We start from the raw sequence: 26,266 nt of genomic DNA on the forward strand, positions 1-26,266 counted from the left end.
TTTGCTGTTCTCTAGGAATGTAAGCTCTGAAAAACTGAAACTTTGTATTAGGTATATCTCCATATAGAATTCCCATCTCCTAGAATTGTAAGGGACCCCGAAAGGTCATTGAGTCCAGCCCCCTGCCTTCACTAGGAGGACCAAGTACTGATTTTGCCCCAGATCCCTAGGTGGCCTCCTCAAGGATTGAACTCACAACCCTGGGTTTAGTAGGCCAATGGTCAAACCACTGAGCTATCTCTTCCCTCACATACCTAGTATGTGTTTTCAGAAATTCATAACTTGGGGCCCTGTTGTTCAAACCCATGTAACTTTCATGCAGGTAATTCAATTGACTTCAATAGAGATACTTGTGCGAATGAAGTAATATGTGTAAGTTTCAGTGGGATTGGGCCATTGGTTAACTTGCGGCAAAATTTGTTCCAACTTGGTGACAAGCATACATAGTGAGGATTAAATACTTACTGTATTTCAAGTTTCAAAGTTCAGCTAGTTTTGGATTCAGCTATCTGGGTCTGGTGAGTTAGGGAGGGCATAGCAATTTTTCATTGGCAAAATGGGTGTGAGAGAATGTGAAAACATGCATCAAAAACAGCCAAAAGGTTTTCCTTCAACTTTATGAAGAAATATAGAGACCAAACATGGAAACTTGCAGAAAAATTGTGTTTGGATTGAAAGTTATTAGTGAGGGAAGGTGAATAGTTGTTTTGTACCTCTGTCTGTAGTGTTGACTTTCTCAACAAAGTATTTCAATCCATTTGACACAAGGAAATCTGATTTTTCAAATCTAGAGATGCATGTTCAGAGTTAATATATGTAATGTACTATCTTTTTGGTAATTTTTCTAAGCTAAATTGTATTGCTTCATACTTATTTAACAATATTTTCCAGTTAGAGAGAGGCTTGGGGGAAAAGAAGATATGTTCAACTTTTTCCGAAAAACCCAAGACTCTAAGAAGGTGTCATTACCAGAAAGAGAGGCAGATGGATTTGTTCTTTTGGGTGAGTGATTCTAATGTAATACTGTTTATAAAGTGTTTTAATAATATTACTACTGTCAATTTGGTAATTTTTTAATTTTTACATGAAAACAGAATGAGGAACAGAAATTGGTCAAAACACTGAACACATGCACACAATTCTATTTCTTTAAACAAGATTTTAGTTGTTGCTTTCATTTCATATATTGTGATAAAGAGAAACATGGGTACTTTAAGCTAAATACTAAGGCCTAGTCTTCACTTACCGGCTGGTCCGGCGGCACGCCATCGATGTTCTGGGATCGATCCCAGAACAGTGCTCCCAGTCGGCGCCGGTACTCCAGCTCGCCGAGAGGAGTACGCGGCGTCGACGGGGGGAGACTTCCGGCCGCGTCTGGACCGCGGTAAGTTCGGACTAAGGTACTTCGAATTCAGCTACGTTATTAACGTAGCTGAATTTGCGTACCTTAGTCCGAAGTCCAGACTAAGTGGGGACCAGGCCTTAGGCTCTTAGCTGGTTGCCCAATGAAAGAGGAAAAATAAGAACACTGTGTTGCTGAAAAACATGAATAACTTCAAACTTTCTTCCCCCATTAAAAGGGAGAACTACTCTTCTTAAGCACTTATTTGTTATAAACTCAGTTGCTACTAAAGTCTTCCAGATATTAACTCGGAAATGTCTGCAAGTTACATGTGTTATTTATAGTCACATATGAAATGTAGGTCATCTCTGTCAGAATCTGGCACTTGAGTACTTTGGTGAAAATTTAAGAAGTTAGTAATGCTTTAGTCTCCTAAAATGTCAGTTGTTATAAATTAGATTTTCCAGAAATAAAATGGAATTCTGCTCATTTTAATCAAGTCTTTCATGGTCGTGTAAGAGGAATCAAATGTGAGGAAAATCAAGATTTTTATTACCTTTGTATTGCAACCGATGTTTTATTTCTTATTGCAATTAATTCCGTCCTCGTGTAAATCTGTCATTATAAATACTCTGATGCCATCATTATTCTGATTTACTGATTTGTTCTTGCCAGAGGTCTTCCACCTCTCCATTTGCAGCTGACTTTTTCCTACTAATACTGAGTTTTTCAGTTACTGTGGATATATTTAGGAGTTTCTTCCATTTGTGCTGATTCTAACCTTTTCAGAGAGATTCCCTGTGGATGTAACGGGTATTATCACTGGAATGGTTAGGAAATTTCATAACGGAAGAAATTTTTTAACGGAAGTATTAGGCAGTAGCTTCCAGAACAACTGTTTTGTCTTGTAAGTAGTTGGGACACCTATTGGTATGCAAGTTGTTAGGGCAGATCTAATTTCAAGGATGTAATTTTTACTTTTGTAATGTCCTGTTTAACAGTTGCCTCTCAGTAAACTTACTTGATCTGCTACAGCCCTGTATCCACAAACTTCAGTTTTGGTAGCTAAATCTATTAATTCTGACACCTGCATTTAAAAAAAAAACTCTTCAAAAGCTTCTGTAAAGCACTTCAGAAGTAATGACTATATAGCTTGAGGCAGTCCCAGAGTCAGTGCTGCAATGCCAGGCGTGAAGAGCTGTGGGCAGAAGTGTCTTGCATGTCACATACATCCTGGTGGTGACTGTAATTTTTGTGTTGTTTTAAACTAACACAGTGGTTAACCTTGCAAATTACTTCAAAATAGATTGCCATATAATTATTTCTTTTCCTTGTAAAGGAATGTCCAGTAGTCCTGACAGTGGAAGGTATCATTCCTTTATAGATGGAAGCAGGTACAAAACTGTCAACGTCAGGGGAAGCTGTCACAGGAAGGAATGCCTTCTTCAGGAAGTCATTAGCAGTTCTGTCTCCATTTATCCCAGAGCAGCAGCAGTTTAGAAACTTTAGCTACCTGTGTGGTTTTAATTTGGTGATTTTTCTTAATTATTTTTCAGATTTGATGGTAAAGAACTTCAAAACCTTAAAACCTGGTGTATTTTTTGTTGTTGTTGGGGGGTGGTTTTTTTTTTTTTTTTTTTTTTGGTCAGTGGAGTCTGGATTTTAACGAAGGCATACAAGAGTAAATAACTTAAGAAACCGAGTCTCTTTCCAACTCCTTAGCCAAGGGAGGAAGGATAGTTCTTTCTGTACTGGGAAAAAGGAGGGAGAGCCCCAGGTCAAATGTGATACTGTGGTCAGGAGAGTTTCTGTCACTATAAGTCTTCAGCTAAATTCTGTGGCAGATGAGAATTCAGTCATCCTCATAAAGTACTTCTGAATGGGGTTTTATAAGGAAAGGGTGATCCCAGTACACCAATTTATAGAGGGAATTATTCATTGTTCTTTGTGCTAAAGTCCACAGATCTGTTGCAAGAGATACTTCGTCTGTTTGCGAGTTGGAGGCAGAAACAGACTTGTCAGTCACTGGCTGCAAGGGAATGCCTGACCTGAAGTTCCCCTCCAGTCTTCTCTGCTTCCATAGTGGCCAGTGGCTCAGCCAGCTTTCTCTGTTGCATAGCTTTTCTGAGGGAAATTCCAAACTTGATTTCAAATTTTTACACTAATATTTTTGGCTCTCTGTCTGTCTCTAATTCTGATCTGTGTCTCAGAGCTGAGTTTGGCTCTCTTCTGCAGGGCTTTTGCTGAGGTTCAATTGCCCTGATAAGGGATTTTTACAAAAGATGAAGAGTACCCTAGAAGAAATAGGTGGGTGCAGGATTCTAAACAGTGCTACAAAGGAATGAGTGGCAACATAGCATAAGCTTTCACCATGTCGATTGGGTTCAGGGAAAACCAGTTATTGGGAATTGCCAAATAAACCCCACCCCCTTCCCTCATTCCTCCTCCTCTCGCCATGCTTTCCTAAAGGCCAAACAAAGTTAGAAAATAAATTGTGGGTGAATGTAAACACATGGATATCATTAGACTCCTTGTTGGGTCGTAATTGAGAGTTTCCATTTCTCAGTTTTGTCCATTGCATTACCTCTAGAGGTAAGCACCTTCCACAGGTAGAGATTTGTTAGCTAGCAGGTTAAAGAAGTCCTCAACACTCCTTCCCATGAAGCCCATTGCTGTATATGTATGCATCATAGCCACAAGCCAATAGTGTTTTTATCTCTGGATAAAGAGTGAGAAGTCTATTCTCTGTGGAATTAAAACAACAAAAAAGTATATTTTGTTGCTGTGTGTTGTCTTGCGCTAAGAACACCACCTTTGCGCACACACTTCTATATTGTGGTGATCTCTCACAATAAAATTGTTAAATGAACACTAAAGGATCACAGTAAAGATATGGAATGCTACTTGCTAGCATTCCCTAAGTGTTTGGAAGCTGTTTTATGCCAATAGTTCTATTCTCCCTGTTTCGTAATACAAGAACAAGGGAATATTCAATTAAGCAGAATGGTGGCAAATTCAAAACTAATAAAAAGGACATTCTTTTTCATACAATGCATAATCAGACTGTGGAATTCATTTCTGCAACATGTTAAGGCCAAGAACTTACCAAGATGCGAAGAGGGATTAGATGTGTATTAAATAACAAGAATATACAGAGTTATAATAGTGAATGTTTCCAAATCTTGAAAGAGAGAAAACTTCCTGTTTTCAGGCTTTAAGCCAATCTCTGCTAGGGATGAGATCTTTGTTGGGGTCAAAGGGCGTAACACATCATCCCGCATCTGCCAACTGTGATTGTATCTTGTGCAGGATACTGGACTGGATGGACCATGAGTAAGGCTAAGATTTTTGTCAAGGACAGGTCACGGGCAATAAACAAAAATTCATGGACCCCGTACTTATCTGTGACTTTACTAAAAATAACCGGGGGCAGGGCTAAGTAGGGTGGAGGAATGGAGTCCCATGGGTGGGTGGGCAACTGACAGGCCAAGACCCCCGCCATGGCTGGGGACACAGCCCTGGCTTCAGCGGTGGGCACAGCCATGGGGGTGGGGGCGGGGGAGTGGTGGTGGCGTGCAGCCCTCTGCTCCGGAGCTGGCCGCAGCTGCAGGACGGGTGGGTGGCCCCAGCTACGGCCCTGCTAAGTCCCGGCTGCAGCCAAAAGGGGGCACACTACCCTGGCTGCAGCTCCTGGCGGAAGCTGTGGGATTGGGGCATGGCAGGGGGAGCAGCCCCCATTCTAGAGCTGGCTGCGGGACAGGGGTGCACAGCCCAGCTGCAGTCCCCCCACTGCCCAAAAGCCAGGGGCTGCAAGGTCCTGATTCCAGCCATCCAGCCCCAGTTGCAGCAGGGCAGGGGTGCACAGTCCTGCCTCCAGCCCCCACTTCAGTTGCTGACCGCTGAAGCGGAAGAAGTCACTGGGGTTTGGTAAAGTCACAAAATTCGTGACTGTCGTGATCTGTGACTAAATCATAGCCTTAACCATGAGTCTGATTCACTATGGTAATTCCTATGTTAAAGTCCTATGTAGTTCACTTCAGTCGTTGGTATCCTAGCATACAGGAACTGGTTTGTCTACAATGGTGTACAGCAGATTTAATATTTAGCTTTTTTGAGAATTGCAGTTTTGTTGCAGAAAACATTTTAAAATAATCTCTTGAATCCACTGAAGTTCTTTCATATGAGGAAAAAATAATGCAACATGAGTCAGTTTTCTGTCCAGAAAATATTGACTTTGTCCTTCGAAAAAGCTAAGTATTTTTTCTCACCTTTATTTTCCTACAGCGTATTCTAGATATGCAAGTGCCTGAAGTATTGTTTGCAGTGACAGGAAGAATTGGATACACTATAAATTGGAATTAGTGGGACTGTGTAGCTTTCCGTTATAAATAGAGTATAATTAGGGCCCTGTGTAAATCATTGGTTTTTTTAATATTTATTTTTATAACATTCATAATAGTGTAAAGGGCAAAGTATTAAATTTCACAGAGTTTGCATGGTTTGAATTTTACAGGTTAATATACTCCCAGGATAGAATGAGTTCAGTAGACTAAATTTAGCTGTAAAATTCATTGTGTTGTGTAACTGAGTTGGGTTGCATGCACGCAGCAGTCTACTCGTCCCCAAAATTTGGAAACAGCACTGTAAGCTAAGGTAACTTTTTGTATTAAAGACTTAATAGACATTTTTTTCTTTTTTAAAAACTATTTAAAAGATCACAGTTTGGGCATTTTCATGATTTCCATGCCCTTCCTGAAATCAAGATTTACACAAAGCCAGAAGTGTATTATATGCCTTGCAACATTAAAGCCCCAAAACGATGAAGGCAATCGGAAAGTGATAGAAGTAGATTTTGTTTACAAAACTTTTTAAACTATTCTGTAGTGTTTGGTTGAAACCACCAATATATAATGGGACCCCATTTCCCAGATATGTTTATTTTGATCAGAATTTGCCAATGAGAAGAAAATACATGCATTTTAAATATCCTTTTGTTCAAACAAATGTATTATGAAAAGTACAAGTCCATAAATAAAATTACTTCTGTTCTAGTAATAGTTCTAGTACAGCAGCATAATTGATCATTTCTCAATATTTGTACAATTGGATTTATTAGTGCAACTTTGTTTTTATTTGGAAGATCAATGGCATGGCGATAGAAGTGTTAGCTCTTGATGCTTTTGCTTGTTTTCTGGGACTTGCTAATATATGTGCAGAAGAACCATGTCAGTGTTAACAATGTTTTTTCCTTAATATTAAAGGGGCTCTGAATGGGGCTAATAAGCAAGGGTTAGTGGTACTGGTTTATTGTATTTTAAGCAAAAGTATATTAAACACACTAGGCAGGATGCCAGTTGGGCATGTGCTTCTCTCATCTAAAGTCCCTTGTGACTTTCCCCATAATGAAGCTGCAGCATCCATCATGTGGTTCATGTTTCCACCACTGCCCTCCCAAAAAAGCAAACTGCTACTTCATCTCCATAAAATTGTTTTACCATAAAATGAGTGGTGTAGTCTTCAAAATAAAAAGCACTATCTGAATAGCACACCATTAAGTAAAAGCCTGTGTCCATGCAAAGTCTGGTCAAAATTTCTGACAATAGAAGTTGTTTTTTAATCTCTTGATGTGTCATTAACCTACATCTGAAAAAAGTGTATTGCTTTCTGTCTTTTATGCATAAGCAAAATTAAGCTACTAATCCTGTTAGGTGTCTAATACTACAGTCTGAGTTTACTGAGCAAGGAGGAGGGAACAGGCCCAGGAAAATAACAACCCTCTCCTCTGTCTTTCTTGTCACCATAAGGAGATAATGGCTTCCTCCTCATTCAGTAATGAAGTCAAAGTAATCCTCTTGGGTACTTGTTTCACACAAAAACAAACTGCAGTTTGCACTTGTATCACTAGGTGGTAGTTTTTTCCTTGCATTCTGCTGCTACAGTAAAAATCAGTGGAGTACAGTACAGTAATTAAAGTATGCCATTTTTATTAGACTGTAGGTTTTAATCATAATTTCAAAGCTTTATTTCAAACATTTTGTAACATTAAATTTCTCACTGAAGTGGCACTTTAATAGTAAAAAATGAAATCTGAAATGTTGATACCTATTATCTAGATGTTGGCTTGTAATTCCTTCCAAGAGAGATCTGTTGAGGGCCACGAGACCTACATAACACAAAGGAATGAATTTGCATATTTTTATAGCAGAAAATAACAGAATGCAACAACATGAATAATTGGGAGCACAAGCTTCATGCTATATTAATACTGTTGAAAAGCATGTGTTGATTGTACTCTAAAAGCCAGTTGTGTTTTGGTTGAGTGAACTTGGTCAGCATCTCTTATGTAGATTAAAGGAATTAGGTTACAGAACAACAGAAATTCATTGTTTTGCAGTATAAGCAGGTGTATTTCTTAAAAGCAGTATATATGCTTTTTTCTTTCTAGATTTCATATAGCACAGGAAATAGATCTACATTTCACTGTAACTCAAATGTGTTTAACTTTTAATGTCTGTGATCAGAACATATCACTTCATTGGCTGTGGCCTGCACACTAGGAACATTTCTTGTATATCTTTAGGGTAGTATTTAAAAAATAAAAATAAAAAATAAATTCCTCCTCAATCAAAATTCAAACCCTGAAAGCTTTTTAGCTCTTGAAAAATATTACTTAGTCATGTATAATTATAGTTCCCCTGCCTCTTACTTTCTAGGGTTCAATCTGTCAGGTCATATTCCAACATACCTTGTAACATGTAAGCTTCATAATTGTTTGTTTTTTAGCTTTAACATTTTAATAGGAACATTTTAATGTGCATAATCAAGTTTATTTGACATGTCTGTAGTAGCTCCTAATGATTGTAACATAATATGAACAATATATTGTAAAGAACAGCTGTTGTTTATAGTGCTGGGTGGACTAGATGTAGCTGGTTAGCCCTTAATCCTAATAATATTCAAAAACTGGTATATTTTTTTGAAACCTAAACTGTAACAACCAGGACTCCTATTTTTAACTGCTTGTGATTTTAATTTCAGAAGAATGTAACGTAACATGTTGGAACCCAAGAGAATAAGTTGTTTTAGGACTTTCAAGCAAATGTGTGTACTTTCCTTTCACTGTCCCGTTGAAAATTCTCCTTGGTACATCCAATTTAATAAACATTTTAACATGTTATTGAAAACATTTATGTTAAGCATGGACTTGTATTTATGTTGTCTCATTGAAAGAAAAATTGCTAAAATTGGAGTAGCATCTTTTTCAAGATTGTATGGCTGTTAAGCTTTTTGAAATAAATTTGTCATTGACAAAAAAAATTGTTTTGAGGTGACCAAAGTATTTGACTGTTCACCCCCACTTTGAAAGAAAGAGAGGTCATCCTCCTAAGAATAAAATAGTAGATGCCGCAAGCATTTTCCAGAATTGAGTTATTACAGAATGCATCTTTACAGTTCTCATGTTGGAGAATGTATATATTGAAACATCTATAAACATTGCTTAATTGACATGCCCACATTTGGGCATGGGAGTATTTGACATTGCTCTTCTAAGTCCTGCAAATAAGGAGTGATGAATGTAAATAATGTTGAATAGTTATTATCAAAACAGTTTTTCAAAAATAAATGATAAAGAATTCCTTAGTCATAATGGCAAGTATTCTGCAATGTTGGTTGTTCTACACTTTATGTATTTTTATTTATCTTAGTTTCTTGTTCTGATTTCTTTTACTTCTGCTTGTAGTGTTCAAATGGTCTATCAACAGTTATAGTCTGCTAGCTTTATTCACATTCAGTAGTATCTTACTCCCCAAGTAATATCATCTAGCTCATATATAGCACTTATCAGTGCATCTCAAAACATTATAGAAAGGAGAGTTATAGTAAGAAGTAGTCCTGTTTATGGAGCAAGTCATTACAGTGAGAATGAGACGAGCAGAATTTAGACTAATGTAAGTGTAATGTGTTTTGTTTGTATTTTTGAGGTGGGTGGGGGTGGAGAAGGGATAAATATGGTCTGTAATATTTTTTCCATTTAATGTATGGTCCACTGAATCTCACTGGCACTATGTAAACTTGTTTTGATTATAGAACAAGTGTATTTTGGTCTAAAATACCATGAGCCCATTTGTCCTGCATAAAATGAATCTTTGATTTAATTATTTATACTCTTAAAAACATGGTATATACTTGAGGAAAAGACAACCTATCATGCACTTGAAAATGACCATGAAGGTGTAAGCAACATTCTGTGATTCACTAACGCTATAACTTATTAGCATTCAGCTCAGCTATTGTATAGGTGTTGGCATTATGTCAGAGTATCGTTCATAACATTTAGGATAGGTGTACATTTAATGATGGCGTGTAGAGGGCAGTCACTGTACGTCCAACTAGCATACATATAAATAACAATGTAGATGGTGAGGCACTGCTTGGGGAGGTTGAGTAGAATGGCCTCCACACCTATATACCTTACACAGCTCTCTACAGGCCCCATGGAAGCGCCCACTGCTATTTTTAGACTCTGGCTGCCTGCTCACTACTGGAGCCTTTCCCTGCCACAGGAAGGACTATGGTGAAAGACTATGGCAGCTGGGAAGGTGTCATAAACAGACAGTTAAGGGTTAATACCTCTTTTACCTGTAAGGGGTAAAGAGTTCACATAGCCTAGCTGACACTTGACCAGAGGAACCAATGGGGGGGACAAGATGTTTCAAGAGGAAGGAGGGAAGTTTTCCTTTGTCTCAGTGTTAGTTTCAGTTTTGTGCTGGAGAGAAAAGATCCAGGAATCAGCCTCTTATCAGAGTAGTGAGTATTAGAGAAGGAATAAATTAGTTTGTTTATTTTCTTTTGTCTTGTGCATTAGAAGGATAATCAAATTGGGTCGTCTTTTGTGTAACTAAGGTTTTGCCCGGGGGAACATCCTCTGTGTTTTGCATCTGTTTTCTGTGAGAGTAGCTTGTATGCTAATCTCACAGAGGTATTTCTTTTACCCCCCCCCCTTTTTTTTTAATTAAAAGTCTTATTTTAAGAACCTGATTTTTTTTTTTTTTTTTTTAAGATCCAAGGAGGTTGGATCTGGACTCACCAGGAATTGGTGAGGGAAAGGGAAATTAACTCAAATCCTGCCAGGAAAGGGGGGGATGATTAATTTCTCCTTGTTTTAAGACCCAAGGGTTTGGATTGGTGTTCACCAGGAAATTGCTGGAGAAGTCTCTCAAGGTTACCCAGGGAAGAGTTACAGTACTTGGGAGGGAGAGATTTGGGGGGGGACGGGACAGAGTTTTCCAAATGACTCATAAACAGCTGTTTTAAATGATTCGGGTGGTGGCAGCATACTGATCTAAGCTGGTAATTAAGCTTAGGGGTTCTCATGCAGGTCCCCACATCTCTACCCTAAAGTTTAGAGTGGGGGTGAAACCTATGACAGAAAGTTTCTAGCTGAGAGGAGGCAGTGGAGAACGGCTCTGGCAGGGAGGAGCTGCTGAAGCCTTTCCCCATTGCCTCCTGCCGGAGCCTTGATTGCCTCATGTAGCTATACACCTAAAAGAAGCCTGTTTTTGGGGGGGGGGTGGAGGGACATGCTGAGCATCCACCCTCTAAAAATCAAGCTCATTTCAGGAGTCTGGGCACCCAAAATTCCTTTTATATAAAATAGGCATACTTTTTTCTAATTTATAAAATGTGTTTTTATTTTGAACAGCCAGCCTTGTTTGCAGTCACTATTTTCCTTGTATGCAAGCCAAAATCTTTCCATCCAAGCTTGAAGAAAAAGCACCAACAGGGAAGATTTGCTATCCAGTCCATCATTCTCTTCAGTGATATTAGTTCCATTGCTACTAAAGTACACTCCTAGTGGTTGTCAAAGATGTGACCTTTCTGGTCTCCCCTCACAGCCTTTAGTATTGTTTCAGTTTGTCCAATTGATATTTTTTTCTAACTTCTTGGGCTCCTTACAACAGTACTCCAAAATATTGATGTCCATTCTAAAATCAGTCTCTTATTCAACACGTTTCTTCCAACAGAAGATCTGAGAAACTCATTGATCTGGGAAACTTTCGTGAGCTTACCCCCATCAGTCAAACTGGCTTGTATGCACAATGCATAAACTTTCAGTTATGACATGGAAAATGGCTAAAAAATTACCTTGTATCAACATTTTAAAACATCTTCCCACCATATCAGATCTTCTTAAGATCCACCTCCCTTTCCCCCCATGTTTTATGCAGATACAGTGCATTTAAGAGATATTGGTCAACAATAAAAATAGGACTGCCAAAGAAAAACTTCAGTTTGAACCCAAGTTCAAAGATATATTGAAACTTTAATGAGAAACTGAACAAAAACAACATAGAAAATTCAAAAGACATAAAAGCTAACCTTGGGTAAAATTTCACACCAATTGAAAACTTATGTTTTTCTCTCTGAAAGTGAATGTATGCCTCATTTTGGAATACAACCTTATCTACATAGTCACTACCAGGTGTCTCCATACTGAGATGTTTTGATGGGGAGGGCCAAGGTGTGAATGGGAAAGTTTTGATTTATTGGTGCATTAATATAGCTAATGCCTGCTGCTTTCTGTCTTCTAATTTTAAAAATATTAGAATAAGATGTTACATGCATTTTCATCAGAAAAATTGTTTTTAGAGGTCTGAGGGGTGTTGCTACAGTTCAGGAAAACATTCTGTTAATCCCGTCATTAGGTGAGATACATTCAACCTAAGAAATAAAATTCTTTACAAATTGAGTAACATAATAGATTAAATCTTGCTTATTTTAAAGGAAGTGGTATCTTCAGTCAGAGGTGATGTGTTGGGGAGGATCCACATGTGTTCTACCTCTCCCCCCTCCCCGATTTGCCTACCATTTAGCAACAGTTAAATGTTCCTAGGGTGACCTATCCAGGGGAGCCACTGCAGACTCTGCCCCAAAGGCAGTGGGCGTGGGGAAGGGCAAGGCCTTGGGCCACCTCTCTCTGGGATGCCCAGCAGCGAGAAGGCAGCGGTTCCCTCTGGCGGCCACACTTGTGTGCCCATGCAGTACGGGAAGGGAGAAAGCAGCAGGATGGCTGACTGTGGGCTGAACCCCCACCCCCTCAATACATGAGGCTGCTTCTCCTTCTCTGCTGCTGGAGTCCCCGCGCTTTGCAGACCACCGTGGGTGAATGCCATTTGCCTGTTCCTAGGGTAGAGGCTGCTCTCCCACTCCTATAGCAGGGGCTCTACCCAGGGGAAACTGCTCCCCTCACACTGCAGCAGGGCTTTCCCTGTCTTCCATTTCACAACCACTTTGATCCAGAGGTGCCGTGTGGGGTGGTCACATGCCCCCCCAGAACCTTTAAATTGTGGCTCCCCTCCCCAGGCAACAGTTATGTGTCGCCTCTGTCTTCAGTTGAAAACATTCTGATTTTTATTTGCTTAATAAAATCCTAGTCTTGGTTAGTCTGTGAACCACATATCTTGTAGATCCACTAATCTTGCTGATAATACAGTATATCTAACGAACACTTGATACAATGTTAAGTTTGTTTAGTAGCAACATGACACTTTTCATGGAATAGATTTTTCGTCAACAGGACTAAATTTTCTTTGTGGTTCTTTTACATTAGTTTTACGCTTCCTAAATAGATTTCCTTCAAGAAACAAGGGGAAAAAAAATCATGAAAAATGGTTGAGAAGGATAATTTCTTTTAAACTTATTTTTGACTATTTAACGAATTCTAAATATCTAAAAAAAAATCCCTGCTTTGCTGCTGAGAAGTGTATGTTGGAGGGGGGAGCCATTAGTTCAGAGGGACATAAACAAAAGTTGTTTTAGGCCTGGTCTACCCTATGGCAGGGGATTGATCTAAGTTACGCAACTTCAGCTACATGAATAATGTAGCTGAAGTCAATGTACTTAGATCGACTTCACTGCTGCCGCTCCTCCGTCGACTCTGCCTGCACCTCTCATGGCAGTGGAGTACAGGAGTCGACAGGAGAGCGCTCGGGGGTAGATTTATTGCATCTAGACTAGACGTGATAAATCGACCCCCGCTGGATCAATCACTGCACGCCAATCTGGCGGGCAGTGTAGACATACCCTTAGTTTCATGTTTCCTCTGCTGCCTCTGTGACAAAATTGGCACATGCCAGTCCTAGAGGGGGCTGCTATCATTGATAACACTGGCTCATAAAAAAAGGACCCAGATCCTTTCCTGTTACAAAAAAGGATAACCTTGGAAGGCACGTTTTCATTCTGGGTTTTTAAGATTGCTGCAAACCATGAATACTTGAAAGTCTGTAAAAATGTCATCTTAATATCGTCAGAAGCTTCAGCAATGAAACAGTCATGTGAATTTAACTCCAGAGTTCAAGTACTGTCTTGGTAAGTCTACCATAAGCCTACCACATGTAATAGGGTGGCTGTGGTGTGTTTGGTGTTTTTGTTTGTTTTTTACCTCTTTATTCTCTTCATATCCATGTCCTTCTACATATATTTTACATATAAAACAATGTAAATTAAAAGAAAGGAAGTGAAAAATACATTTTTATAAAATTGCACATTTGTTCCTCTTTCTGAAATTGAAAGAATTTTTCTACAGAACTAGTCTTCAGATTCCTTTTGTCCATTAAACAAGTCATTAAGCATGCTCAAACTTATTGAAGTGATTGTTTCTTTCAGGTGTACATTATATACACCGTTTTTTAAATGTCTAGTCTAGAGTAAGAAACCCTTGCTCTTCAACCTCCTTGACCCTAGTGGCTATGATATATACGGTTGCTGATACTGACTCCAGGAAAAAGAAAGGACCAGTGAGATACAGAGTAAAGAGAGAGCTAGCTTTCTGTGTATCCTCAGTGTGAATATTCATTTTTAGTACTTGAATGTATGGAGCATTTCTTCCACTTAGGTTAGGAAGTACTGTGATATATTTCTTAAAGAAGTCATGCTTCCAATTAAGGATTTCTCAGTGCATTTTACAACCATTGACTTTAGCCCCAAAACACACCTTATATCAATCATGTGAGGTAGGTAAGCATTATATGTATTTTACAAATAAGGAAATTGAGTCAGATTAACTGACTTATCTGAAGGCACCCATGAAACATGCCAGAGCTGACTTCCACTGCTGTCTTTGAACACCAAATCACTTTTCCTTTTGATTCTACTTAACTCTGTCTTCATAGGTGGTTGTCAGGACTGCTGGAATATTTACTTGTCTTATACCTACACAAGTTGTGGTAGAATTTAGTGTTAGCTATTTTAATGGGCATCAATGTAGATCTTCAGAACTAGAGTTCTCACTTTTACTACTTTTGTGTGGATTCCCCATAGAGATTGTTTACATCTTGCTCTCTCTCTAATTTTATGTATGTTTTAATTCTTCAGTTTCCTATTGGTAACTATTTCCACTTCTAAAACCTCTATAAACTAGAAATGATTAAGTGCTCAAGTCCTATTTCCAGCTGTAACTACCTGGAAGTGTGACAAAAAATTCTGGGAGGTGATTGTTCTTTCCTCCATTAAGAAATTACAAATATAATTTATTTTTGGCTTATAGTCTTATTTTCTAAATTACATTTAAATTCACGTTTGTATTTTTGGTCAGGTTTTTCTAATCTTCTCTTTCTGGCACTATATGTGAAAGAAAGCGTAGAATCAAATGAAGTAAAAATCTTAAATGAACCAAACTGTACCATAGAATCTCTATGGATAGTAATTCCATGCTCTAATAATAGGACTATATTACCGACCACCTGACCAGGATGGTGATGGTGACTGTGAAATGCTCAGGGGGATTAGAGAGACTAAAAAAATAAAAATAAACTCAGAGTAAAAAACTCTGGAGCTGGCTTGGCTCTATGCGAGCTAGAGAAGCATAAGACTGTTTTGACTTGTGCTATCTGGAATGGCTTTCAAAGGACTGTTCCATTGACCCAGAATTGCTGGAGTGCAGTGTGCTCTAGCCTTACCCTTCCTGACCTTGACGTGACCCCAAAACAGCCACTACACTTGGAGGTCAGGAACAAGTGGCATAGAGCTGTCTATGTTGGCTTTATGCCATGTGAAGATTCACTTACACAAAGGGAATTTTCGCCTTGTTGTTTAAACCAGCCCTCTGTCCTTGTATTTCTGATGCTTGAAAGACAAGAGTAGGGGTCCAGGATTTTGCATGTACTCTCTAAAGTAGCAAGATCCAAAACCGTAAAACTGCTAGCTTTATTCTATAAAGCTCTTGTATATTGCACCCAGAAATAAATTGAAAGCTAGAGTAGACCCTGAGAAATGCTGTTAATGCTGAATTGTAGACATGTGTGGAGGTGACAAGGATAACTTGACAGATTCTCATGTTGCATTGTATAAAAGCAGCCTGGGTTTGATACCTAAGACAAATTGTGCATCTATGTAATGCGGGCAAATTCAATTTATAGGAGATAGCAGGGCCGGCTCCAGGCACCAGCTTGCCAAGCAGGTGCTTGGGGTGGCCACTCTGGAGAGGGGTGGCATGTCCAGCTATTCGGCAATTCGGTGGACAGTCCCTCACTCCCACTCGGAGCGAAGGACCTCCCGCCAAATGGCCGCCGCAGATCACGATCGCGGCTTTTTTTTTTTGGCACCACTTGGGGCGGCCAAAACCCTGGAGCCGGCCCTGGGAGATAGCTATGAATCCTGCAGTCGTCTTCACTCCTTCTAGGAGTTTAGCAACCTGAATTCCATATTAATAAAGTTTTTTGTGCTTTTTGAATTTTTATTTCTTGGAAACACATTCTGACTTTATTTTATTATATTTATACTTTTGTAGTCTGTATCCAAGGCACTTGGTGGGGTGGTTGGGGTGGCACTGGGGACAGAAGTTGAGCACCTGGATATGTTCACAGCAACTTTTATTACTTCACGTTTCTGGACTGTCTGTGCACTGAACTAGTCTCCTACTTATATCAGCGTTGTGGTTAGGCTCCTGTAAATTATGCTAGTTTTGGGTTCTCTATGTTTAGAGAGAGAAGAATATTGTGTAGTCATGCATCAAAGCAGAAGATAATTTGCAGATTAGGTAACCTGTATTCACATCTTTACATTTCCTTCTTGGTAATATCTCAGACCTTAAAGGAAACAATAAATCTGGGTAAATTCTTAGACATTCTAGATCCTTCCACAAAAATATTCTGTTGTGATTACAGTTTTGGCTTAATTAAAAATCAAAGCAGAATTTCAGTTTCATTTATCATTTTTATGTTGCTATTAATTTACCTTGGTTTTGGTAGTATTTTAAGTGATACCAATTGGATACAGGGTGAAAATTTTGCTTTAAAATATCTGAGTTCAATCTTCGGACACTTTGTGCAAGGACATATTCTGTAAATATATGGTTGTTGACAATTGAAACAATTTCAGGATTAGATCTTGATAAAACTTTCCTTCTCAAAGTAAACTCATCAACATTAGTGAAGAAATTGTTGGGAGAAAACAGCTTGTATGTGTTTAATTTCTGCATTACTGTGAATCCAAAGGTGATTAAATCTATTCTATACACTGCAGTCTGCATCTCAATGCTTAAAATGAAAACCAAAAACCATAGTATTGAATTTAGTGTGACTGAACTATTCCAGATAATTCAGGGAAATACCTTTTAACTTCCCTGTATTCTGAACTTTCTAATCTACATTATTTTTTGATGACCAGCCTTTCTGGAAGGACCCTTAAAAACAACGAAGAATGTGGTGAGTGGTTAAACTTAAAACCAGGAAATACAAAGTTATACTACACACCATCTCCACAACACAACCTTAATTGTGCCCTCTAACTGGCTATTGAGAATGGGTCAGTACAGATGATGCAAATGTTATAGGAAGTAGTAAAAATTAAATTTTATATTCTATGCAACAAATTCAAAGTACTGAAGTGGCTGTAATGGCTCAGGCATTGTGCTGAAGAAATAAATGTCCATCTTGTCCAAGATAAAATCAGATTTATTAAATTCAGATATTTAGAGTGGTATGAAACTTAAGCATCCTCTATCTTGTGTCTTCACTATATAAAGTTTCTGCATTTAATGTGTGGGATATTTAAAATAATCACCCTTATTTATTTTTTCATTTTTGTAGAAGTTGATCGGATGTGAACTAAAAAGGATTTTGCAATACCGTAATTCGTTAAGCATGTAACTCAGATGAACCATTGGCAAAAAGCTCCATATAGATGATGTGGTACTTGACGATCACAGCTATTCAATTGGTGCATTTTACACACTTTTACAAGATGAATAATTCTGGTACTCAGTAAAAAGTAAACCTTCGAGGTGTAGGATGCAGTGATGCATAACTCATACTACTTCTGAAAGGAAAAAAACTTTTCTTTAAAAGAAAAATATAGTCATATAGAATATGAATGTTCTCTTTTTGGTGTTTTTTGTAACTTTTCTCCCTGAATAGTCTTCTTCTGATTCTTCTTTTTACATTTCCCTATCAAATGTTTCTCATGTGGTATGCTTTTTTTTTTTTTTTTTTTTTTTTAAGAAATTTTTTGTGTATTAAGAAGAAAGCAATGAAGCTATTTTGGAGGGAAGAGGTTAAGAAATACACTGAATGGAATACATCATGCCTTTCATCAGTTCACTTTATCATTCTTTCTCTGTTGCTTGCAATAACTTTCTTAAATATGAACACGTGGGTCAGTTGAGCATGTGCTTTTTTTTTTTATTGGTATGCCAGTGTTTTAATTTTTCTTGTGTGTGGGCGACACATGTTGGTTTATATAACTTTGAACTTGTGTAGCTCCCTTTTCTTCTCTAAACTTCTTTGTGTTGAAGGCTCTTGTCATGGTATTCCTGTCATTAAATTAATATTCCTGCTTCTCCTTTTCTATGTGATATGGGAGGAGTACTATAGGACTGGGAGCAGCATTATTAGCATATCCATGCTATATGCAGGATGAAAAGGGTATCTAGAGAGGTGCTGTCTCCCAAGAAAAATATTGGATTGCCACACCAGACCATAAATCCCATTACATCTCAGAATATCACAGGAGCACATGCCTCTGTATATGGAACAGGTGTATCATGGTTAGTGGCACTGCAAGCTTTCTCTCCCCTCTCCACCTGTGTGCCTGCTCCACCTGATCTAGATTAACATCTTCCCTGTAGAAATGAAAGATTGAAGTCTCCAGAACCACTTAGCCAATGTGCTGAAACTTTGGGACTTAAATTCTGTGTGCTGTAGTTTGCTCAGATTCAACCTGTGCTAAAGCATGATAGGAGAGAGCTATATCTGTCATAGGTCATCTCTGTTTCACACCCTGGAGGCACATTGCTATAAAAATCTCATTGTAATGGATGTGTGGAGCTTAACATTAACAAGAATTGGCAAATTTATCCATGCTTTCCATGAACATTTCCTTTCTTTGAGTGATAAGGTCCCTGGTTCATCCAGCATAGAAGCCGAAATTAACATCCAAAGATTTGTCTTGGCAGTAGATGGAATTTACCATGCTCTGCAATAGGAGAATTTTTTTTCTTCTAAAAATCCATAATACAATCTGTAATTAAGAAAATAGTTTTGAATTATCCTTATAATAGTTCACCTGGAGGGAACTTCAGGAGGCAGGACATCCCCAGACCCTAGGACTAACAGGTCTAGTTCTGCTCCCAAGCTGCAAGTAGGCATTGTAATGGATCTGTGGCCCTTGTTACCAAAGAGGAAATTTTCAGGTTTGCACGGATACATTTTTCTATTACTATCATAGTCTGTAAAAGGATGAGAGGTTTTTATTGCAGTATTGTAATGAGGACACTTTAAAAGTTATTGACATTAGGGCTTTGGCTGAATCCATTTTGATCCTAAGGCCTAGTCTTCACTTACCGGCTGGTCCGGCGGCACGCCATCGATGTTCTGGGATCGGTTTATCGCGTCTGGTTAAGACGCGATAAATCGATCCCGGATCGATCCCGGAAGTGCTCACAGTCGGCGCCGGTACTCCAGCTCGCCGAGAGGAGTACGCGGCGTCGACGGGGGGAGACTTCCGGCCGCGTCTGGACCGCGGTAAGTCCGGACTAAGGTACTTCGAATTCAGCTACGTTATTAACGTAGCTGAATTTGCGTACCTTAGTCCGAAGTCCGGACTAAGTGGGGACCAGCCCTTATATGCAAGTTATTACATGCTGAAGATAGACAGCCAGTGTCAGTCCAGGAATTTGGTCAGTTTTCTTCCCTGCCCCATCCCATTTAAAAAATAAAACAAAAACATGACAGGCTAACTAGATTTTATGTGAGTGGAGAAATGTACTAGTTTAGAGAATTGAGATGTTCAGTAATATTTAGGGCTATAGCTGTTAGCTTAAAAATACTACATATAGTGTGTATATTTTTTAAAATGCCATTCTTGGTGGTTAAATTTTGTGGCTGGGTGGTTAGGTTTCAGATTTCTGTATATTTGACTTTATCAGTAATGTGTCTGGCTGTGGCTGGAGGAGGCTTACTGAAGTTTGATTAGGCATATGGGAGAGCCTAAAAGATATTTCTTATTTTTTCATCTCTTGGTAAACAAATATTTTTTCACAGACAAATGGCATGGGCATACTGTAGTGAAGATATTGTACAATAAATATTTAAGAGCTTGAAATAACAGTAATTGAAACCTAGCCTGTATACTGCAGAATCATAGAAATGTAGGATTGGAAGGGACCTCAGTAGGATATCTAGTCCAGTGCTTCTCAACCTTTCCAGACTACTATATCCCTTTCAGTAGTCTGATTTGTCTTGCATACCCCCACCTCATACCCTATTCACCTCACTTAAAAATACTTGCTTACAAAATCAGACATAAAAATACCAAAGTATCACAGCACACTATTACTGCAAAATTGCTTACTTTCTCATTTTACCTTTATAATTATAAAATAAATCAATTGTACTTACATTTCGGAGTATAGTGTATATAGAGCAGTATAAACAAGTCATTGCCTGTATGAAATTTTAGTTTGTGCTGACTTCGCTAGTGCTTTTTACGTTGTCTGTTTGTAAAACTAGACAAATAACTAAATGAGTTGGTATACCCCCTGGAAGACCTCGGAGTACCCCCAGGGGTACACATACCCCTCGTTGAGAACCACTGATCTAGTCTAGTCTCTTGTGCTGAGGCAGGACTAAGTATTATCTAGTTCAGGGTTTTCAAAATTCGGGTCGTGATCCAGTACTGGGTCGCGGCATGTAAGGCTGGGTCGCTCTGGTCAGCACCACTGACTGGGACATTAAAATTCCTGTTGGCAATGCTGCCAAGCTATGGCTGGCTAGTGCCTACCTGTTCTGACACTGGAAGCGGCCAGCAGCAGGTATGTCTACTATGCAGGGGTGCCACAGGGCTCCACATGCTGCCCCCACCCTGAGCACCGTTCCCGGCCAATGGGAGTTGAGGGGGGGGGGGCGGTGCCTGCAAGCAAGAGCCAGGCGGAGCCACTTGTGCACCTCCGCCTAGGAGCCGGACCTGCTGCTGGCCGTTTCTGGGGCACGGTGCAGTCCGTGGTGCCAGGACAGGCGGGCAGTCTGCCTCTGCACCGCGGCTACGCTGCTGACCAGGAGCCGCTGGAGGTAAGTCAGCGCCCCAATCCCCTGCCCCAGCCCTGAGCCCCCCAAACCTGGAGCTTCTTCCTGCACCCCAGAGTCTGCACCCACAGCCCAGAATCCTGATCCCCTCCCGCACCCCTGCCCCAGCCCAGAGCCCCCTCCCACACCCCAAACCCCTCATCCCCAGCTCCAATGGGTCATGAGCATCAACAATTTTATTCAACTGGGTCCCCAGAAAAAAAGTTTGAAAGCCACTGATCTAGATGGTTTTTGTCTAACCTGTTCTTAAAAAGCTCCAATGACAGAGATTCCACCACTTTCCTGGGTAACTTGTTCCAGTGCTTTAATTACCCTTACAGTTAGGAAGTTTTTCCTAATGTCTAACCTAAATCTTCCTTGTTGTAATTTTAAGCTCCACTACTTCTTGTCCTGCCCTCGGTGGTTAAGGAGAATAACATATAACAATCTTTTACATGTTTTAAGACTATTATCCTGTCCCTCCTCAGCCTTCTCTTCTTGACACTAAACACACCCAGTTTTTTCAATCTTTCCTCATAGGTCATATTTCCTATAGTTATTTTTGTTGCTTTCCTCTGTACTTTCTCCAATTTGTACCACTTTCCCAAAGTGTGGTGCCCAGAACTGGACACAATACTCCAGTTGAGGCTTTCAGTGCTGAGGAGAGTGGTAAAATTACTGCTCGTGTCTTGTTTACAATACTCCAGCTAATATATCCCAGAATTATGTTTGGGTGTGTTTTTCTGTAGTACTCGTTCCTGTGCAGTCATTTCCCATTTTGTATTTGTGCAATTGATTATTCCTTCTAAAGCCCTAATGTCAATAACTTTGCAGTGTCCTTCTTGAATTTCACCGTGTTTATTTCAGACCACTTCATCAGTTTGTAAGAATCATTTTGAATTTTAAACCTATCCTCCAAACTGTTTGCAACCCTACCAATTTAGTATCATCCACAAACTTTGAACGTGTACTCTCACATCATTATCCAAATCATTTACATTTTGTATTTTAGAGTACAGCATGTATTTGATCAAATGTGGTCTATAATTTTTTTTCTTTAAAAGCCCACTGATACTGAGGGCCAGACCCTTATTGTTAAATGCTTTGCTTAAGTCTTTCTTTATTTAGTTGTTTGTTCTTTAAGTTGATGCAATTTTCTTTGAAATGTGTAAACTTGTTTAATAAGCCAGGTATTTTATAGTATTCTCTGATGTGTGCTGTGATACTCAAATATTGAGGCTACGTCTCAGAATGCACTTCGTTCTCAGACAGTGATGTCCTGTTTTAAGCATGTTTAGTTAGCAAAGGATCCTGCTTTTGATCTTTTTAGTTGTCATTTTTGTGTTCAGCTACTCCTGAAAAACAAAGATACTGAGAGTAATTTGCTTTATTAAAATCTGTTGCTGACACGGTGTTTCACTAGTCATTCTTGGGTAATCTTCTTTGATTAGGAACTCATTCAAATTTGGATCATGTCTTCTGTGGCGACATCTATGGCATTATCTTCTTAGTAGCAAGTAATTGAATTTTTAACCAATTTAACAGAATCAGACTTCAAATATTTTATGTAGATTCAAATGGAATTTTTTTCAGATTTCATCCACTTTCTCTAAAGATTTCCTTACTATGAAATATCATATAAGCTTTTGGGGGGCTGAATACAGGAGGAAGAGTGACAAAATACTTGATGGGGATGATCAATCTTTTAACTTCAGAATGTTGCTGTCTTACAACCTGATCTTACAATTTTACAACTATTCTGCAGATTTAAACTTCAGTAAGTTTGGTACCTATGTTTTGCCATATTGATAAATGTCTGCACACAATGTGGCTGTCTTAACTACTTTTCAAATTCATCCTATTTGTGTTTGGTAGGTTCAAGACATAAAGATGCAGTAAACTTAGTTTGGGTTGGTCTGGGTGGATACTTTCTTACTAGATTAACATTATTGTCATGAAGCATGCCAGTTGAGAAGGTGCCTCCTGAGAAGCAGACACTTGGGATCTGGACTTGCATCACCTGATTTCAGATAGAGCACACATCTGTTCAGAAAGTGTTAACCTTTTGCTTGGAAAATGGTGACCCAGAAAGGCAAATAAAAAAATCATGAACCAGTATTAATCTGATATACAAAAACATTTATAATTTATTGGTGTTCTGAAAAGATGAGAAAAAAACACTTATTAGACTAACAATTCTATAACCAAATAGATTTTTGTGCCAGTACTGGGAAGTTTTCACAGGATGATTGTAAGGTTTATGCATAATATGTTAATAAGTAGATATGCCTCAGATGTAATGAGATTATAACTTTCTGCTGTTGTCCCTTTTGTAGGTTTATTGTTAACAGTTTCTACATAGTTCGTAGCTATACACAAATGCTAACATACAGACGCCCCCCGCGTTACGCAAACCCAACTTATACAAATCCGAACTTATGGAAAAAGTTCCATAAGCTAGAAATAGAAGGGGTTGCTTTTTTTGCCTAATGGTTGGGTATACGTTTCCGACTTACGCAAAATGCGAGTTACGTAAGGCTTTCTGGAATGGAACGCTTGCATAAGTCGGAGAGCATCTGTATATGATAGATAAGGCTATGAGTGTGTCACGGATTCTGTGACTTCTGCAGCGGCCTGGGGGCTGCATGAGCACCTCGGGCAGCCCCTGGGTCAGTTCTGTGGGCTGTTGCTGGGCTAGTCTCAGGCCGCTGCGCACCGCAGCAGCAGCAGCGGTAGTTGTGGGCTGCTGCACCGCCCCGCCCACCAGCAGCAGGGGTCTTGGGCCACCATGACCCCCGCTCCTCTCCTAGCAGCAGTGGGGGGAGGGGGAGTCTCAGGCCATCCCCCCAGAGCACCCACCATGCCCCTGGGCTGCCCCCGGCACCAGAGCACCCAAGGTTTAGTTACTTGTATATAGTACAAGTCATGGACAGCTCATGGGCCATGAATTTTTGTTTACTGCTCGTGACCTGTCCATGACTTTTAGTCACAGGTATTTTTAGTAAAATGTAGCCTTATCTGACTCTTAATTGTTAATCTCAAATATTTTTGTTTGTTTTTTTTCAAATGCAATAGAATGGCAAATTTAGTGATAATGCAAGGTTCTTGGTCAAAAAACTTCCATGGGAAACATTGCTATTTTTCATCACAATTTCAAAATTTTTGAAAATTTCAAATTAGTTCTATTAATCTAGGTTACATAGAAAGACATAATTTTAGGCAGTGATGAGATCAGCGGGATTGATTTTAAATCAAAGAATTTTAAATAACTGATTTTAATCATGATTTAAATCAGCAAGCAGAAAACCATTATTTAAATAATCAATTTTAATTGTTTTGCATTTGTACTAAAGAAAAGTTGATTTTTTTTTTTTCATTGGTTGGTAACCATCAAAACATGCTGATTTGGAACTAATTATAGCCTTTATGTTAAATTTGGTGGTTCTTACTAACCAGGAGAATACACTATATCTATACACTTTTTTTTTTATTTAAACAATTCTATAGCTTTACATTTTTTATCATGTCAGTAAAAGACGAATGATGCATTTCTTATTTATTAGAACAGTGTCTTAGGGGTCCACAAAAGACTTAAACTGAAAAAATGACTGATCAGAATTCAACTCTATATACAGATAATAATAGATTTCCAAAGGGGTCTGTACCTTCATTCAAAATTTCTAAAGGGGTCCACATCTTCACTTAAAATTTTTTAGGGGGCCCACAAATAAAAAAAAGTTGAGAACCACTGTACTAGAAGTTTAATTATTTACTTGTTTGTGTCAGTCTCTGTTTTGATGGAAATTCAAATGCAATTAAAATGTATAAAACAGCATTTTAAATTGTATGATATAAAACTACTTTAAATGTGCAGATATATAAGAATAAAATAACAAATGTTATCAAAACATGGTTTTGCATTTAAAACTAATTGATTTATTAAACAAAGAGAGCATTAGCTGTAATTAGTGAATTGGACTGATTGTTCTGATCTCATGATGTCTTTCAAGATTTTTGAAATTGTAGCTCTTCTTTGAGTTCTTGTCCTTGCACATGCGTACCCATGTACGACATACACATCAACCACCTGAGATGAGATTTCTAACAAGAAATGTTCATTGGTCCGCACCTGTGCACTGGCGTTCATTGTGCTCTGAACTAGTGGTATAAGGGGTGGTCGGGACTGATGCCTCTCCATTTCCTTCTTACTGCCATGTGGCCTGAGTAGGAATTCTGTGTCTGATGTACTTTAAATATATTTGTAAAGAGTTTTTTATATTATTTTTAGTAGTGTTTTAGTCTACTTAGTGTAGTTTAGTTTAGTTCTCCCTGCCTTGAGGAGATTTTCCCCAGAGACAAGGACTATGCCCAGGGTTTAAGAACATCTCCTGTCCCTTTTCCCTCTCTGTGAGTGATGAGCGCCAGTTCTGCCTATACTGCCTTGCAGAGGCTCACAGCTCTGCAAAATGCAGCATTTGTTGCTCCTCCCCATATGCATGATGGACAAGAGCTCTGACTAAAAGAGCATTTCATGTATAAGGCCATGAGACCTCAGTTGGACCTGGGTCAGGGAGAAACCCCACCTCTGGCAGAACAGTCCCACTCAGTGGACAGCACCCCTCTGAGTATGAGCTCAGCTGCTGCTACCATAGCTGTCAAGTCCAAAGAATTGATACGGGGGTTTCTCAAGAGAATATTGTCCACTCTCACAAACCTGAGGACTAGTCTGCTCCTAAATTGTAAGATCCCTCCTTGGCTCTGTCCAAGTCCAGGTGACTCCTTGTGCACAGAGCCTAAGGATTTAGGTTTGCTCAAACTCCTTGAACATGAAGGTATGGTGTGAAGAATTAAGGATCATTTGAAATCATAAGCTAACGGATTGATGCTGTGTAGGAGCTTAAATATAGACCCTGCTTCAGTAATGGCCCGCCCCCTCGAGGATCTGCCATCCACCGTGAATAGAGATGCACCATCAGTCCTGACCATGGGAACACCCTGAGCTCTGGGGAAGGCCGAAAGTTTATATCTCCCCAGAGGATCTCTTTACCTTACCTTATCCACAGTCTCTGCTCATTTTTGGTCCAACCCTACTGAGACATCATGATTTCAGAGAAAGAAACCTCCTTGAATAGGAGGGAATATTCCCCTGTTTCATCTAGCTGGAGCATTTGTTCACCGGTACTGACAGCTCTGATAATTGAATGGGAGCCTACCTTCTTGACTGCCAAGTTAGAGGCTCCGGATAGAACATCACCTGGTAACCATCACAAGGAGGCTAGCCCAGCAGAGGTGCCTGAAGGTCTGGCATCTGTCATTATGACTATCCGGGGGACTGATGGTACCCAGTGCCATCGGGTTCCCCTCT

At 39.3% G+C, this 26,266-nt stretch overlaps 1 protein-coding gene across 23 annotated transcripts in view; it reads left to right on the top strand.

Annotated features, from left to right (window-relative positions):
• Nucleotides 1-26,266, top strand: part of UMAD1 (UBAP1-MVB12-associated (UMA) domain containing 1) — a 183,610-nt gene that overhangs the window by 66,739 nt on the left and 90,605 nt on the right. For 17 of the 23 annotated variants that reach the window (XR_010599143.1, XR_010599146.1, XM_065587018.1 and 14 more), the window contains one exon: nucleotides 892-1,002. The exons of 4 other annotated variants lie outside the window; for them this stretch is intronic. Coding sequence is in view for 17 of the 19 variants with exons in the window: in XM_065587018.1 (XP_065443090.1) it covers nucleotides 892-1,002 (111 nt within the window). In the remaining 2 variants the exon portion in view is untranslated. The remainder of the gene's footprint in view (nucleotides 1-891; nucleotides 1,003-26,266) is intronic. 2 more of the 23 variants (XM_065587030.1, XM_065587031.1) reach the window with 1 other exon arrangement.

This window comes from Chrysemys picta, chromosome 2 (genome assembly GCF_011386835.1).
Source record: "Chrysemys picta bellii isolate R12L10 chromosome 2, ASM1138683v2, whole genome shotgun sequence".
NCBI classification, from domain to species: Eukaryota; Metazoa; Chordata; order Testudines; family Emydidae; genus Chrysemys; species Chrysemys picta.